Source organism: Tasmannia lanceolata, unplaced genomic scaffold (assembly GCF_043159265.1).
Source record: "Tasmannia lanceolata isolate RefF3 unplaced genomic scaffold, GAP_Taslan_0.1 ptg000002l, whole genome shotgun sequence".
NCBI classification, from domain to species: Eukaryota; Viridiplantae; Streptophyta; class Magnoliopsida; order Canellales; family Winteraceae; genus Tasmannia; species Tasmannia lanceolata.
This window is the reverse complement of record NW_027518679.1, coordinates 16,574,956-16,590,516: the sequence shown is the minus strand read 5'-3', so window position 1 is coordinate 16,590,516 and position 15,561 is coordinate 16,574,956. Positions and strand designations below refer to the sequence as shown.

The window sequence follows — 15,561 nt, the reverse complement described above, 5'->3', positions numbered from 1 at the left end:
ACCAATTTCTTACCTTGGTGCTGGAATACTCTTGAGAAATTTCTCATCTCCTCAATCACGAACCTATACTCGGGCCTCCCTATCTTCATAATGGCTGCCATTGTTTGATCTATTGAGCATTGAGCCTTCTTCCTATTGTCATCCGCACTTGCGAGATTTTGATGTAAAGCTCTCACCCTTTCTGCTGCAACTCTCTCCAGGTTGGATATGAGTAGACTCACACTAAAATGGATTTCTTTTGGCTGCCTTTGATAATATTGGTCTCAAGCTAATTTTCCTACTCTCACAATAACTGTGGTATTATTAGATCTCAGCCAATCCAATTCTTTCATAGAACATTATCGGGTTTATTTGCTTACCATCAGGAGTGCAAAAGGATTAGTGTCCTACTTTTGGTCAGCTACTAATTCATCCACATGTCAAACCAGAAGACACTTTTTTTGAGCAAGAAGGCAACACCCTCACTTGGGATGTAAATCGAACTGTTGAGTCAATCATTGACTTGGCATTGTGCCTTAATATTATCAGCAATGTGGTGACCATTTCTGTAGTCAATGATGAAGCTCATTGCAGACAGATGATAGTATTTTTTCTTTTGTAATTATTATCCTTGGTTGATACTTAAGAGTTTTTTTATATTTTCCCCATATTTCTTTTTCTTCTGATGAGAAGGCAAGAGGTTGCTGATAACTGATCACAAAAGGCCTTCCCTCATACATTTTGTTTGTAAGATACCGTCATTCTACTGCTTTAGTTGTTAATGTTTTATGAGCATCGGCTTCTATGGCTATGTTCTTTAAATTTTTTCCTTCTGCGAATCTGCACTATGGCTATGTTCTTCGTATTTTTTTCTCTTGCCCAAATGGGAAGACTTTCGGAAACAAATTTGTGAATTTCAATTGTTATTGCATGGTTCATCCAGAATTTATTTGTTTTTTTTCGAGTTCATTATTAGGAAAATAGTTGCTTATGGGTCCGTTCCTTTGTTCATGTTGTAGATGTTGATAAACCAGTGAAGGGATCTCTCAACCACCAAAGACTTGGGTCAGCGGGCCTTGCGTTGCACTATGCAAATATCATCAATCAAATTGATACTCTTGTGAGTCTATGATTCTGTTTGATGCATTATCAATTACCCATGGGGTCTGCTATTCTTGACTTTTTGTTTTTACAGTTGGGTCACTGTGAACTAGGATGGTTATTCTACTAAATTGGTGTCAATCTCTTAATTAAATTAATCTAACGTTTTTCGCTTGGAATTTTAAGGAAACCTTTTAACAACTCATAAATTGATATGTTGGTATTGAATATCTTAACTTGAATCATGTCTACCAATGTGGGATTAAATCTGACTGCACTTGTTCATTGGCATGTTTTCTTGCCTTTGTGCCCGAGTACTTATTGTCTTTGTTGTGTTTCTTATGTTAATGCTGGTGGTGGCATGTAATTATCATTCGTCTCTTTTGAGTGGGGATTGTTCTATAGTTTCCCCTTTCAGTTCATCTTTTATATTGTCTCTCTTTAATGTTTTGTGGTTCGACCAAAAAACTTTGGAACGGTATGATCCAGCTGTGTTGGATGGCTCTAAGGTACGACAGCCTATCGAGGTGCCCATGTAGGCCAGTATCTCCTGGCCAATTATAGGATGTCTGGACATGCGGTACAGCTAGATAGAATCTCTAAAATAAATTGTTATAAGTTGATTTTAATTGCAGAGATATTAAATTATCGAGTCAATGGTACTTTAAATATTAGAGACTTTTTCTTCATGTGTTTTTTTATTGCCCATGTTGCATTATATAGGCATTCTTTTCTGATCTCATTGCCTTAAATTACAGCTTTCCGGATGTTTGTTTTTGTGATTAACTTAAATCGAACTCATGTTGCACTTTTGATTTCTTCCAATGTGTTATCAGCAAGGATTGAAATTCAGGCCTCGAAGCAGTATTACTTGGCTCTGAGACCAAGATATCTAGGTGTATTCTCTGATGGTTTTTCTCTGGTCCGAAAAAAAATATAAAAAAATTTGGAGGGGGGAGGGGGCTCAGTTTCATAAAATATATTTGACATAAAAAGATCTAACTGTTTGGTACCATTCGGGAAAAATAATAAAATAGAACTGAGTTTCAGAAAATATATTTGAGACAAAAAGATATAAGTATATAACTGTTTGGTACCATTCGAAAAAAAATAAAAATAAAATAGGCATCCTGTTTGGTTGATACAAGCATTACCTCAACCAATCTATCCAACTGACCAAGCTGATTCATTGTGAACTTGAGTTTTTTTACAATTGATGAGATGACATACCTTTTGCTTTAGAACCATGATATTATATTTCTAGAGCCAAACATAATAAATAGTTTTTTCTTTCATTTGGAATTATAACAAGGAACTTTTTTAAACGAAACCAATATTACAGATCTGCACAGAGATTGTTCATAACATACTATATCTCTAATCAGCAATTACACCTGTCACCAGAGAATCTGCCACTTCATTAGCGGCTCTAGAAACATGATGGGAAGAAATATTAGCCCCTCTATAAACATCTAAAATTTCATCAATGAAGTGTGCTAACATCCAAGACCCAGGATTCGACAGGTCACCTAATCTACTCCCCTTGACCCATAGCCTATTACTCAACTCACTAAAGAAGTGGAGACTGACAACAAAGCTCTCGCTTCGGTTTTAATTAGAGTCTCCCACACCTGGAAGGCTGGAAAATATCTTTTGAATCTAACCTTTTGTTGTACCATTAAAAAAAAAAAAAATCTAACCTTTGTTGTCCCTAACACACCAACCACCCCCTTTGGACCTGGATTTCCTTTTGATCGACCATTTTATTGAAGATTGATGAAACATAATCAAGTATGAACCCTTGAAGCCTGTATATACTGGTAAATAATAAAATGTGTTAAGTTAATCAGGCCCCTCAAGGTATTTGTACTGTTATTCAAAGTTCAAACTACTCTATGCTGCATATTCACCCTTAAGACAGTTAAATATACAATAATAGGTTGATATGTACAATTTTTTGACAGAGTAAAGGTTGCCCACACTATGACATTGTATGTGTCACCCTCCGCCACTAGGCTACCTTCTAGGTTTCAGGTAAACATCTGTGACCATGTATGCAATGCACATGCTTCTGTCTTGCTGGAAATGAGGCTAGGGTTAGAGAGATGCAGAAGAAGAGTAGAGATGATGGAAAGTCTCCACTAGGGAGCTCCTCGTGTAAATGATGTATATACAGGCCCCAAATAGGGCAACAATGTACAAATACTACAATACCCCTAATACTACATGTAATGACTAGACTACCCTACAACATTATTCAACACTACGCCTCATGCTGGAGTGTATATTCTATGGAACTCCAGCTTGTTACAAAGAAACTACAACAAACAACTAAAAATAACAAAAGGTACAATAAGCTCATACACACATCCATCTTGGTATAACCACTCCTCATGCTAGTGTGGTGAATACATAATTAAATCAAAATAAAAGATAAAGGCCACCATGAGAGTACAATTATCGAGATCAGCGGCCACAAAAAAGGAACAGTTCTCCCTGAAGTAGCACTACAGCGAGAGCAATCAGAATAGAGCCTCCCCTTGAATGAGAGCCCGACGAATAAATCTGTAAACCACGAAGGATCGAACAGAGACACCTCAGCAAGGAAATAGTAGCGATCCAACGAGTAAAAAGGGCACACGAGTAACGGTGAAACACTACGAGCGGGAACATCAGCTAAGCAGCACAACGCCAATCGAAGAAGAACAATCACCAGGAAGGTGATAAGAGCCAACCAACGATGGGGAAACCATCGTCTAGAGACAAGGTCGACGGCATGAACATCGTCTCCTGAAGATAAGAAGAAAAGGAGGAAGAAACCAACCAACGATGGGGAAACCATCGTCTGGTGACAAGGTCGATGGCATGAACATTGTCGCCTGAAGAAAACCAACCAACGATGGGGAAACCATCATCTGGTGACAAGGTCGACAGGGAAACTGTCGCCTAAAGAGAACCAACCAACGATGGAAAAACCATCGTCTGGTGATAAGGTCGGCGACATGAACATCATCGCCTGAAGAGAACCAACCAACGATGGGGAAACCATCGTCTGGTGAAACAAGGTTGAACGGGGACACTGTCGCCTGGAGAGAACAACGTGAAGAAGAACTGATAATGCCAAGAGGCAACTAAAAATGCGAAGGAGAACTAACAACCAAGAATAGTGAAATACATCAAAGAGAAGAAATGACAATGCAAAACAACCATTGAAGGGTGAACAAAAGGAATCACAACAACACTCCCCCTCGGGCGAGACTACATGAGCTCGAAGATAATAAGACATACGAGAAAGAAGAACAACAACCAAAGAGAACACTAAGATAACAAGACAATACTCCTCCTCAAGAAAAGACAACAAAGAGGACAAAACCACGAAAAAAAAGACAACTCAAGAACTACATGACAACACTACGACACTCTCCCTCAAGTTGAAGGTCGAATACCTTCAACATGTAACGAAAATAAGACAATCAAGGCACCACACCTCTCTCGGACATTTCATCGAACACCTGTTGTGCGCCTTGAAGAACAACCCAAAGGCCATGGCAACCAAGAAAGAGAAAGAGAAAACAAAGAGATGACAACAAGACAAGAACCCAAGACATCTGTAAAAAGACTTATGATTAGAAGGAGACTTGCGGTTAGTGGAGTGCTCACGCAGAGAGAAAAAATCATCAAATACATTTCGTAAGGTGAATAATATCATAATGGGTTAGAGGATGCCTAAAGGGATTTGGGAAGAAGATTTCTTCCCAAAAAGAAAGAAATATTTGGGTTTTGGGGTTGTGGATGGAGGTTTATGAGTGGAGGAAAACCCAAAAAAATGGGTTTACGATAATCAAGAGGGACTGCGCAACAGTTTTACGGCAAATCTAATCAGGGATGGGGGGTTGCGCTAGGCGCAAGACAAAAGGAGGGTTGTCGCACGAGATGAGGGTTAGGAGAATGAGATTTGGAAGAGGGAATGGGGTACGTGTGTGTGGTTGGCGGTGGGGGGGGTGGGGGAGGTTTGGTGGGTTTCGGTAGAGGGATTGTAGGGATTTGGGTGAGGGTTTACCAAAAAAACCAAAAAGAAAAGGAAGGAAGAGATTTGCGAGAACACAGAGAGAGTGGTGTGAGATGAAAGAGAGGGACTCTTCTTCTTTTCTTTCTAGGATCCTTGCTTCAATACCATGTTAGAAATGAGGCTAGGGTTAGAGAGAGGAAAAAGAAGAGTAGAGATGATGAAGAGTCTCCACGAGGGAGCTCCTCATGTAAATGATGTATATATAAGCCCCAAATAGGGCAACAATGTACAAAGACTACAATTCCCCTAATACTACATGTAACGACTAGACTACCCTACAACACTATTCAACATGTCTCATTCAAGTTCATTCTACTGGTAGGAAATGAATAGGAAAGGAAAATGGTACCCTTATGACCTTTAAAACCCCTCGAATACCCGTTTGATCTGGGTTGCCAATCAAAGCATCATCAAAATTCAGGTTAAGGATATTGGGAAGGGGGTTGTCTCCACATAGCCTTCTTCCTCTTTTTTTCACTCTATACTTTATGACCTCGTCCCATTTCCTTGGAGATCTTGGACATAATGTAATGCGGGAGCCGGGCTGAAGAGGCGCAGCGGAAGCCTCGGAACTAGTAAAACCAAAAATTTCTGCCCGTTTCCCGCTATCCCACGGACCTAGTTACTAGATGCTATTGGTGAGAAATGTAAAATACAGAATTTAACAATACATTACATTGGTTTTGTGATTGCCCAACCGACAATCTCTGCAAGATTCACTTGTCGCTTGGTCGGCTTGTCTTTCTCAAAGGTGTGGACTCCGGAAGTTGAAGTGGCGGCTTCCCGGAATTTGCTCAGATTTGAGGAGGTTGGAAAACACTTCTCCAAGGTTCTGGAATCTAATTCCAAGAAGGACTGGTGCTGAAATTCTCTTTTGTCGTGGAAAGGGAACACTTCCTCAAGGCTTCTTCAATTGCCCAAGTGAGAAATGGAGTGGGGAAAGAGATTTTGCACCAAGAAAGATGGAGAGGCTGAAAGTCTAAAAGGTAAGAGAAAAGTTAGTGTGCTGTCCGTTCAACCCCTCCTCCCTTTTTATATACTTTTGGCTACAAGAATTTTTTCAGGGAGGCAAGCCGATATTGCTTGCTTCCTTAAGCAACGAGTGAAGGTACATGTTTGGTAAGACATGTGCAAGCTTTCATGCTTGCATCTTTTAAAACATGTGGTGGGATTTTATTTCTAAATTAAAACTCTTTCATATAGAAAGCAATTTTTTTGCAAACAAAGACTTTCCATCTACGCTTGTTAATTTCTAAAGATTTTGTAATCCTTTTAAGGAAACATCAAAACAAGCAATCAACCATTACCAAATTAAGAGTTTGCTGGAGTTTTATTTCTAAAATCCGAACTCTTTTATTCTTAGCAAGTCATTGCAAAAGCATGTCAATTCCCAAAAATAAAGCTATTTATTTTCGGCAATTCCTCTTTCCTAGAAAACATTTTTTCAAAAGATAAACTCCCCTTTTTTATTTTAGAAACAAAATCCAATCTTTCACAATATTCCCAGCACATATCTCAGCCAATAAGATTTCTACATTCTCCATATCAATTAATAAATTGCATGCGCACCGTATGATTTGGTGCTCCTCCTCCCTATATCTCATATAGGCGATCATATCCGTCCGTGCAAAGGATAAAATCCAGACCCTGGATCATCCAATGATCCTTATAGGACAAGCAAGTAAGGAGTGGGATCGACGCAGGGATCCGACGGCCTATCCTGCTGAACCCATGATGGGCCCCACTACGACTATGCCCTGTAGTCCAACCACGGTCGCACTTAGGTAAGTGGCCCCCACCAGGACATTACCCTGAAGATGACCGTCAGATCATCTAATACCCCTAATCGTATCATATACGTACGTCCTACCTCCATTCTTCATTTACTGGGTTGGGCCCTACGGGGGGTGGACACTCAGTACCCCCTGAGCCCACCCAATGGTATACCTTCCAGTCTAGTAACTCAGGCCTGCAAATGCATTTTCAAATCCGTTCGAAAGTATATCTTATATAATTTGAAAACATTTTGACAAACTATTTATCAAATCACCTGGCCAGGTATTTTCAGAGGCCAAAGCTAAGACCGAAATTGTAAATGACTTTCCTCTAATCAAAGAGGCGGAGGATTCCTTGTTGGGCATCCCTATTGACCTCGAGGGTCACCCTATGACCTAGAACTATCCGTAAGCAATCCCTAATTAGGAACCACTCTGAGATAGACTAAAGTCATAGAGCGGGCCCACAGATTAATATGACCCCTCAGGTCCAAGGACATATAAGGGTCCTGTTTGAGCAGAATAGCCTTATCCAATTCACATGTCCACAAGCTATTCTTGAAAAGATCCTATTCAGTGCGCAAACCATTCACCGCACCCATTCTGCCTTGCTTAGGGTCCCCTACCCCAGTGACCGAGACAAGTCACCCCAATTCGTGTATGGAGGCAAGATCTGATGCTGGTTGTGTATAGGAGGAGGTGTCCAGCCTCAACCCCAACCAGGAACCTTTTAGGTCTGCAAAAAAACGGAATGTCATATCTCCCTGCCCCTTAGGATCTGTGAATCCATGGGCATGACACTTCCAACGATGCTACCTAAGGACAAACGTGTGTTAATGAGCACGTCACACAGTCCAATATAAGTACCCATGGATGTCATGAAATGATGATATAATTAATAAATATGACTCAATACATCAAACACTGGATTTTAGGGCATACACTCTAACACATAATACCCCTTGCCCTCGTCTCCCACTAAGGCCCAGGAGTATAAATGACACTTGAACATCTCCATGAGTTTTCTAATCAACGAGCATTTATCTTCTAACATCCGATTATTCATTTTAACCAAATGACCCATGCGAATGCAAATGGAGTTACACCCTTTTTCTGCCAGATGGTAGCAGTTCTAGCCCAAGGTTACCAGGAATGCCCTCCCACTCCGACTCGCGATCCGGGGTCGCCGATCCCAAACGTCGGTCATTTTCGACCCGGATTGCCAAAAATGGCGACTCGCAGGAAAGGGAGAAATGCATAGAGAGAGGGAAGAAGGGGGGAAAGTGAACAAAAAGATAACGCTCCTTCCCAGCTTTAATCTTAGCATTCCTCATTGGAGGTTGAAAAAAAAAGAAACTGAGAAGAGGTAAAGAGACTAACCTGAAACAGATGTTGTTCCGACAGAAACTTTCACTGAAGATCGCTAATCGAAAAACAATCGATATGCAGTATTGTAAAACCACCTTCCTTGCTTCCTTACTTTTGCAGGGGGGGGGGGTTTGTAAATGGCAATAAGAGAGGAGGGAAAAGGGAAACCGTGGAAGGCATGCGGCACTTAAAAACCCTAAATAAAAAATTCGACCACAAGCCTACTGATATTGGCATTACAAGTTTTAACCTCTTTTTTAAACAGTTGTCAAATGCTATTGCCTTTCCCAAAAACTGATATTGGCACTACAAGTTTTAATCTCTTTTTTAAATGGTTGCCAAATGTGATTACATTTCCCAAAAACTGTCAACAGTCACCCGTTGATATGCTTGATCGTCATATTTAAGATAAGGCCTAACAATGCTTTAGCATCTCTTGACATAACATTAAACTAGAGAGAGAGAGAGAGAGAGAGAGAGAGAGAGAGAGAGAGAGAGACAGAGAGAGAGCACCAGAGCGACCGGATTAGCGCTCCAAACCGACCTGCGACCCCATATAGCAGACCAACTTAGCCTACCCTCATCGTACCCCGTGCCCATTCCCGTACTGCGTACCGGAACAAACCACATTCCAAGGAACCTTGTTCCAGCCCTCCAAAAGGGCCTAGAAAGTTTGTGGGAAGACCCATGGGACTTCAGACTGATCCAATATTTGGGTCCACGCTTTTCTTACAAAACTGCAGTGAAGGAGGATGTGGTTACACTGTTCTTCTTCCCTCAAACACAACACACATCAGCTCGCTATCAAGGGTGTTAATTTTCTGGTATGCCATTGTCCAGTAGAAACATTCAACTTTTACGGGCAGAACTGCTTTTTTTAAGTTTCCAATGTTTCACGTGGTACTGTTCATGTTCACGCAGTGTTTAATAACTTTTTTTAAGTTTGGAAGAAAAGAAAGAGAAGGTAAGAGAAAAGAATTAAAAAGGATGAGAACATAAGAACCCCAACCATGAAAAAGTGAGAGGGAGAGAACTCACTTAATATATATAAACATGATTAGGGTTACAAACTTACAATATGTAAGGAAAGACTAGACCCTTATGTAACTCAATGGACTACTAACTTCCTCTAACAAGTATCGAGTGGGCCACTAGAGTTATTCAATGCACCTGGAGTGCTCGAATCTCACGACATAATTAACATCAACATCAAGATCCACCACTATCACAAGAGAACGTGGAAGCTGTTGAAGATGAAAAATTGGAAGGAAGATAACATATGAGGAAGATAATACCGCAGATGATAGATACGTTGCAGACGAGGATGCCATTGGGATGATACCAATGTGGTTTTATCTCAACCCAAATATCAACGAGGATTGGACCCAGCTCGCCAATTGTCCCGCGCTTAATTTTGAGAGTAGTGAGGGCTTCTTTCTGCCTCAACTACCAAGGTTCATAAAGCATCTTGAGAGAATATTTTCTAGTCGAATCAGGTTCCACTGCTCGCCCAAAAATGCCTAGATAGTAGACAGATGGAAATACTTGGTTTGGTGGAGAGGGCTTTAGTTTAAGGTAGTCACGAGACGTACTTCAGTTCCCACCATCCTAATTCTTACTCCCCACATTGGCAAACACGCATAGTTGTCAAACTCTTGCGAGTCGTACGAGTTAACTCTCGAGTCGAGTCAAGTCGCTGGGCTTTCGAACCGAGTCGTATGGGTGACTTGCCTCTGTTGAAGACTCTCACGAGTCGTCTGGTGAATCTTACGAGTCGCTGCGAGTCGAGTCGAAAAACTAAGACTCTTATGAGTCAAGTTGAGTCGCTGGGCTTGGGCTCTCTTGTTGGTTGAAAACTTGGAAGTTGGAACTTAGAACTTAATTATTTTTTTTTTAACGGTAGGCAATCGCATTAAATGCGAAGAAATGACCGAGGAGGTCTATATGAATAAAGAGACAGAAAAAGAAAAAGAAAGATAAGAACAAGCCCCACTGCAAGGGTCAAGGAGGAACAAAGTCAAATAGCTCAACCCTCTCCCTAGAGACACCATCTCTAGATAAACTGTCCACTCCATTAGCTGACTGTCTAACATGATGGAAAGAAACCGATGCATCCCCCGCCCTGTCTTGGATTTGATCGAAGAAAGAGACAAATCTCCAAGGGAAGGAATGAGAGCCACTAAGCCACCTTATCACATTGAGCGAGTCTCCTTCTACCACTACCTTATTCAAATCATTGTCAAGATACCTCATTCCTTAGTAGATAGCACGCACTTCAGCTTTATTAGCTTTTGTGCCAATGGGACCCGCAAAAGACCATTTCGTAGCTCCAAACTCATTGCTCAAGACTCCCCCAATTTCAATATGACCGGGGTTCCCCATGCTAGACCCGTCAAAGTTTAGCTTCAAAGAACCATGTGCAAGAGGCTCCCAATCTTGGACAATCTTGGGTTCTTCGCCTGAACCACCACAAATCTCCTTCCAACCAGACCATAAATCATGGGTGGATACAAATCTAAAGCAATGAAGGGTTTTCCACCATGATTAAGTCTCAACCAAAACTTAATTATTTTTGTGCATGCAAGTTACAAGCATATAGTTATTTATATTTTTGATTTAGTGCTTTATCTATGTGCTATTGGGTTATATTTTTTACACGCTTCATCTTTTGATATATAATTATATTTTTTTCAACTAAATTTATGTTCTTGTCAAAAACTCTTGCGTGTCACGAGTTGAGTCACGGGTTGAAACCTTTGCAAACACGCAAAACTGAACTCGTGGGTGAGTTCCTTTCAAGAAGGGGGGTATGATGCAGGTGCATCTCATCAGCCCAATCGGATTGACGGTTGGAAACCTCAGATCCATGATCGGCCGTCTCTAATTTTCGCAGTTTCTAATTTTAAAAATTCCTATTTTTGGTAGTTTTCAAATTTCACAAGTTTTGTATTTAGAACCAACCTTTCTAAATCTAAGTTTTGATTCACATTTGGAAACATGCCTTGGTGATTTTATCAAGTTTCTAATTCGGGAGAATAAGATTGGAGAGTTTCCAATTTTGGCCTCGCATTTTTGGCAACTAGTCTTGACTAGTTTGCAAACTTGTATTTTTAGAAATTCCTTTTAATTTGAGTTTTCCCAACACGTAGTTGTGGATGAGCTTGGAAACAAGACCTCCAAGATTGGAAACCACTTCCATTTTGGTTGGTGAAAGAGGCATACAAGAAGCAACTTGAGGGAAGTGACTACCTTCCCAATGGGATCAAATTCGTTTGAGCGATTTAAAAATTCCTATTTTTGGTAGTTTTCATATTTCACAAGTTTTGTATTCAGAAACAACCTTTCTAAATCTGCATTTTGATTTTCACATTTGGAAACATGCCTTGGCGATTTTATCAAGTTTCTAATTCGAGAGAATAAGATTGGAAAGTTTCCAATTTTGGCCTCGTATTTTTGGCAACTAATCTTGACTAGTTTGCAAACTTGTATTTTTAGAAATTCCTTTTAATTTGAGTTTTCCCAACACTTAGTCGTGGATGAGCTTGGAAACAAGACCTCCAAGATTGGAAACTACTTCCATTTTGGTTGGGAGTCATAGAAGAAGCAACTAGAGGGAAGTGACTACCTTCCCAAGGGGATCAAATTCGTTTGGGCAAGAGAGTGGAGGAGAGGAAACCCTTTTCCCAGCCAACATCCATGTTTTAGAAAGAGTTTCCCACCTTGTCTTGCTTGCCTTGTAAGCTTTGACCATTGTTACTGGAAACGTCATAGGAAGGTGGGGAATGTTTTCTTGAAACAGAAATGAAACACCCTTTAAAAATAGGGGAGACGTTTGTGAAACACACGGGAATCGCGTGGGAAACCTATGGAAAACACGTGGGAAGCGTGTGGGAAACGTTTGGAAAACACACGGGAAACGTTCGGGAAACTTGAGTGCATGTTTTCGTTGCTTTTTTCTGCAATCTACCGTATTTTTCTATAATCTTTTATGTCCAAACATGGGTGCATGCTTTGTTGCATTTTCTGAGTGTAAGTTTCTTAGATTTATTGGCTGGAATCTCTTCCTTTTTCTGAGATTGTACTTTTCTACCGAAGATCCAAGGCATATAGCTACCATTTATTGGCTGCAATCTCTACCATTTTTCTGAGATTTCTTGGCTCAATCTCTACCGGTGCTTGATTTCTAGTCAGATCTTCTAGTGAGTACGACATGAACACTGTAATTTTTTTTAAGCTAGGTCTTGCTATTTTATCGGCTGGTTTGATTTTTTTTTTCACTGGGTTTTTTTTATGTCGTCCCTAATATTTTTCAGTAAAGTAGGATTTGCGGGAGGGATGGAGGAAAGGGTGTTGGCTCAAAAGGCATCAGCTGAGATTCTAAAGGGCAAGTCAGTGGAAAAGATTGCTAGGGATTAGTCGAGTAGATGGTCGGGGAATTGGCCGTGCCTTTACTGCAACTACCATACCTTCAGTTGCCAGAAAAGATGCAGACAATGTAAGCAAGATAAAGCGAAATCGATCTCTCCAACTGATTCGATACTTGAGAAAAGTCACCCGCAACTATATGTTGGGGGGGACGTCAGATGGGGAATTAAGAAAAGATTAGGCAACCGGCTTGGGGAATGGTTCTGCTCCCCCTCTAAGTACTCCTACTTCAATTGGCGGGATAAATGCCGTGGGTGTCAGCAGGTTAGAAACCCTCCAAAGTGGGTGACCCGTCCCACACCCTCTCTGGATGTTGACTGTTGTGAGGACGATAGGTGGCCTGACACTAGTAAAATCTCATCACATGTGGAGGGCATTACTAGTCCCGTATATTGAAGGGAGTATTCGCGATAGTGGATATTGGGGACGGCTTCTGGATGGTGGTCCTTATAAAAAGAGGCAAGGAGAGTTCATTGGAATTCCATTGGAGTATTGGGCGATCCTTTCTCATCCTCAACCAAGCAGGAATGGATAATCAAAGTAATACGCACGAGTCATCTTCCTGCACTGTAGGTCGGAACAGGAGGTTGTTTATGGAGATTTTGGTTTTAGAAAAAATCTTCAACAGGATGAGGACGATGGTCTATGATGAAGAGAGGGCATCAATTAATGACCCAAGTCCCACCCCTTAAAGAGATGTCAGGAGATCTTCTCAAGAAGCAATGGAAAATATTTAAGCTAGAGAGACCCAAGATTGTCCTTGGACATTCCTTAGCCTCTGCGGGACAGATACGGTCAAAGATACCCACTCGCCGCTGCATAAACATCATTTCTTCAAATTAATTCTGAACGAAGAAAGGGTTGCGAGGAAGCAGCAGTGGGAAGCTAACAAGGCGGTGGGTATCCGGCTGGTGGAAGAAAGGATTGCTAGTAGAAAGATTCCTGGCTTTTTGGAAATGGTTTGAAAGGACCTTTTCACAGACATGCCAGATTTCCAAATCCAGCACATTCTGGAGGAGTTGGAGAAGTGTTCTTTCTAGGTCAGCCTTTTAACGCTGAGATGCTGCTGAAATTTTGTGGAAGAAGGGTGGTTTCCATAGCGTGCGGGATATCGCTAGAGTTTTAGGTTTTCTTGGGGATCTCTATACAAATGGTGTAGTTGCAATCTGGTCGGTATGGAATTGGGTTTGGAATAAAGGGATCTTTTGGGTTTGAGAGGTCATATCATAGGGTATCTTTTGTTTTTTTTGTTTTTTTGGGACTTCTGGTCCTAGCCCTTGTACACTTGCTTGAAAGATTGGAATATAAACTATCATTTTTCAAAAAAAAAAAATACTTTTTCAGTATATGGTAGGATTTCCTCCTCATTTTATTTTCTAATGATTGAAGCCCTGAAGTGTTAAGAATGTTCATTTTGTTTAATTGGTTCTAGTTATTATTATCTTAGGATGTTCGATTTGATACGGGTTTTTAGGTTCTTGTTTGATATTGATGATTTTTCATTCTTATGTTCAAATGCACAAACCTTTCACTCACGTTTTTCAAACGTTTCCCAAGATGTTTATCTATGCGTTTCACTTGCGCTTTTCTATCATTTCCTATTTGTTGTTTCCTCTTTAATTTTGTATGCATGTCACATTTATGTTTCACATTTAGCTTCCCGAATTCGTTTTCCGACCTGGCAACTATGGCTTGAACAACCGAAGGAAAGCCCAGCTGAGTTTCTTTCTTGCATGAAATTTTGAATAGAAGTTAAGGGGTGGGTTTCCACCCTTGGATGGCCTTGGATTGGAAGCTTCAAACCTTATTAGCTTGGGATTTCATCTTTCCTCCGCCACTACTCTTGTTGCATGCAAGAGGTATATGCCAGAGGAACTCATCGTCCCCACGACCAGTTCACTTTATCGTTCAACTTCTGCAATTCCATTGCTATCCATCACATCAAGCACATGTCCTGCCACCCTCTCGATTCAGTAACAGGACACCACCCCTCTCTGCTTCAGCCGAGAGTTAACCCAAAAAACCTTTGGAAACAAACCTAAATCCCCACTTGTAGCTCCAACTCAAACCAGCACATAACCTTCTTCCTTAACCAATCCAAAATGCCTCTATTAGTTGCTTTTTATCTCGTAACCTATAACTGTTTTCTTTAGTCCTGAACCACCTCCTTGGTGCTATTAACCCAGCCATATTCCTTTGTTCTCGGGCACAACCCAACTTGCGTATCTCGCTACGTAACTTCCTATGTTTTGTAACCACACGAATTTTTGGGGGCAATTTTTTTTTATATTTTCAATCCCAAAATCCGAATCGCTACCATAAAAGGTAACAAGCTAACTCATAATAAATAAATACTAAATATATTTTGTGAAAATTAGATATTACCAAAGATTAAAAAATTATTTTTTTCTTAAAATTCAATCTCCAACATCAACCTCTTGATTCAAAGACATCATCATAATGAAATAATCTAGAAGAATGTCCTGGTCCGTCATTCCACTCATAACACTTTTCCTTATCCTTGCGCGCACTCCATTTAGGTCTCCCCATCTACATTAATTTCGTCATCCACTATCGCGAAACTTGAGATATATAGCAACATTAGATACAATGATCTAGTAGAGTCACCCAGCTACCAAAACAAGTATAGAGATTAATAAAAGAGTGAAATAGTAATGTAGTCTACTGAATAGAAGGACAATCTAGTAGTAACAGGAATAACACCCAAGAGGATGAATAAGATAATAGGAATAAGAGTGACAAGAAAAGTAAATAAACTGTGTGAAATACGCATGAAATATGGGACGGCTACCCAAGGTACTCTAGCTCCCATAGCCTGTTACC

At 40.5% G+C, this 15,561-nt stretch overlaps 1 protein-coding gene across 2 annotated transcripts in view; it reads left to right on the top strand.

The window, feature by feature from the left end:
* The window catches only part of LOC143880174 (protein PSK SIMULATOR 1-like), a 49,616-nt gene that overhangs the window by 22,139 nt on the left and 11,916 nt on the right, over nt 1–15,561 (top strand). For both annotated transcript variants that reach the window (XM_077383059.1, XM_077382999.1), the window contains exon 9: nt 999–1,099. In XM_077383059.1, coding sequence (XP_077239174.1) covers nt 999–1,099 — 101 coding nt within the window. The remainder of the gene's footprint in view (nt 1–998; nt 1,100–15,561) is intronic.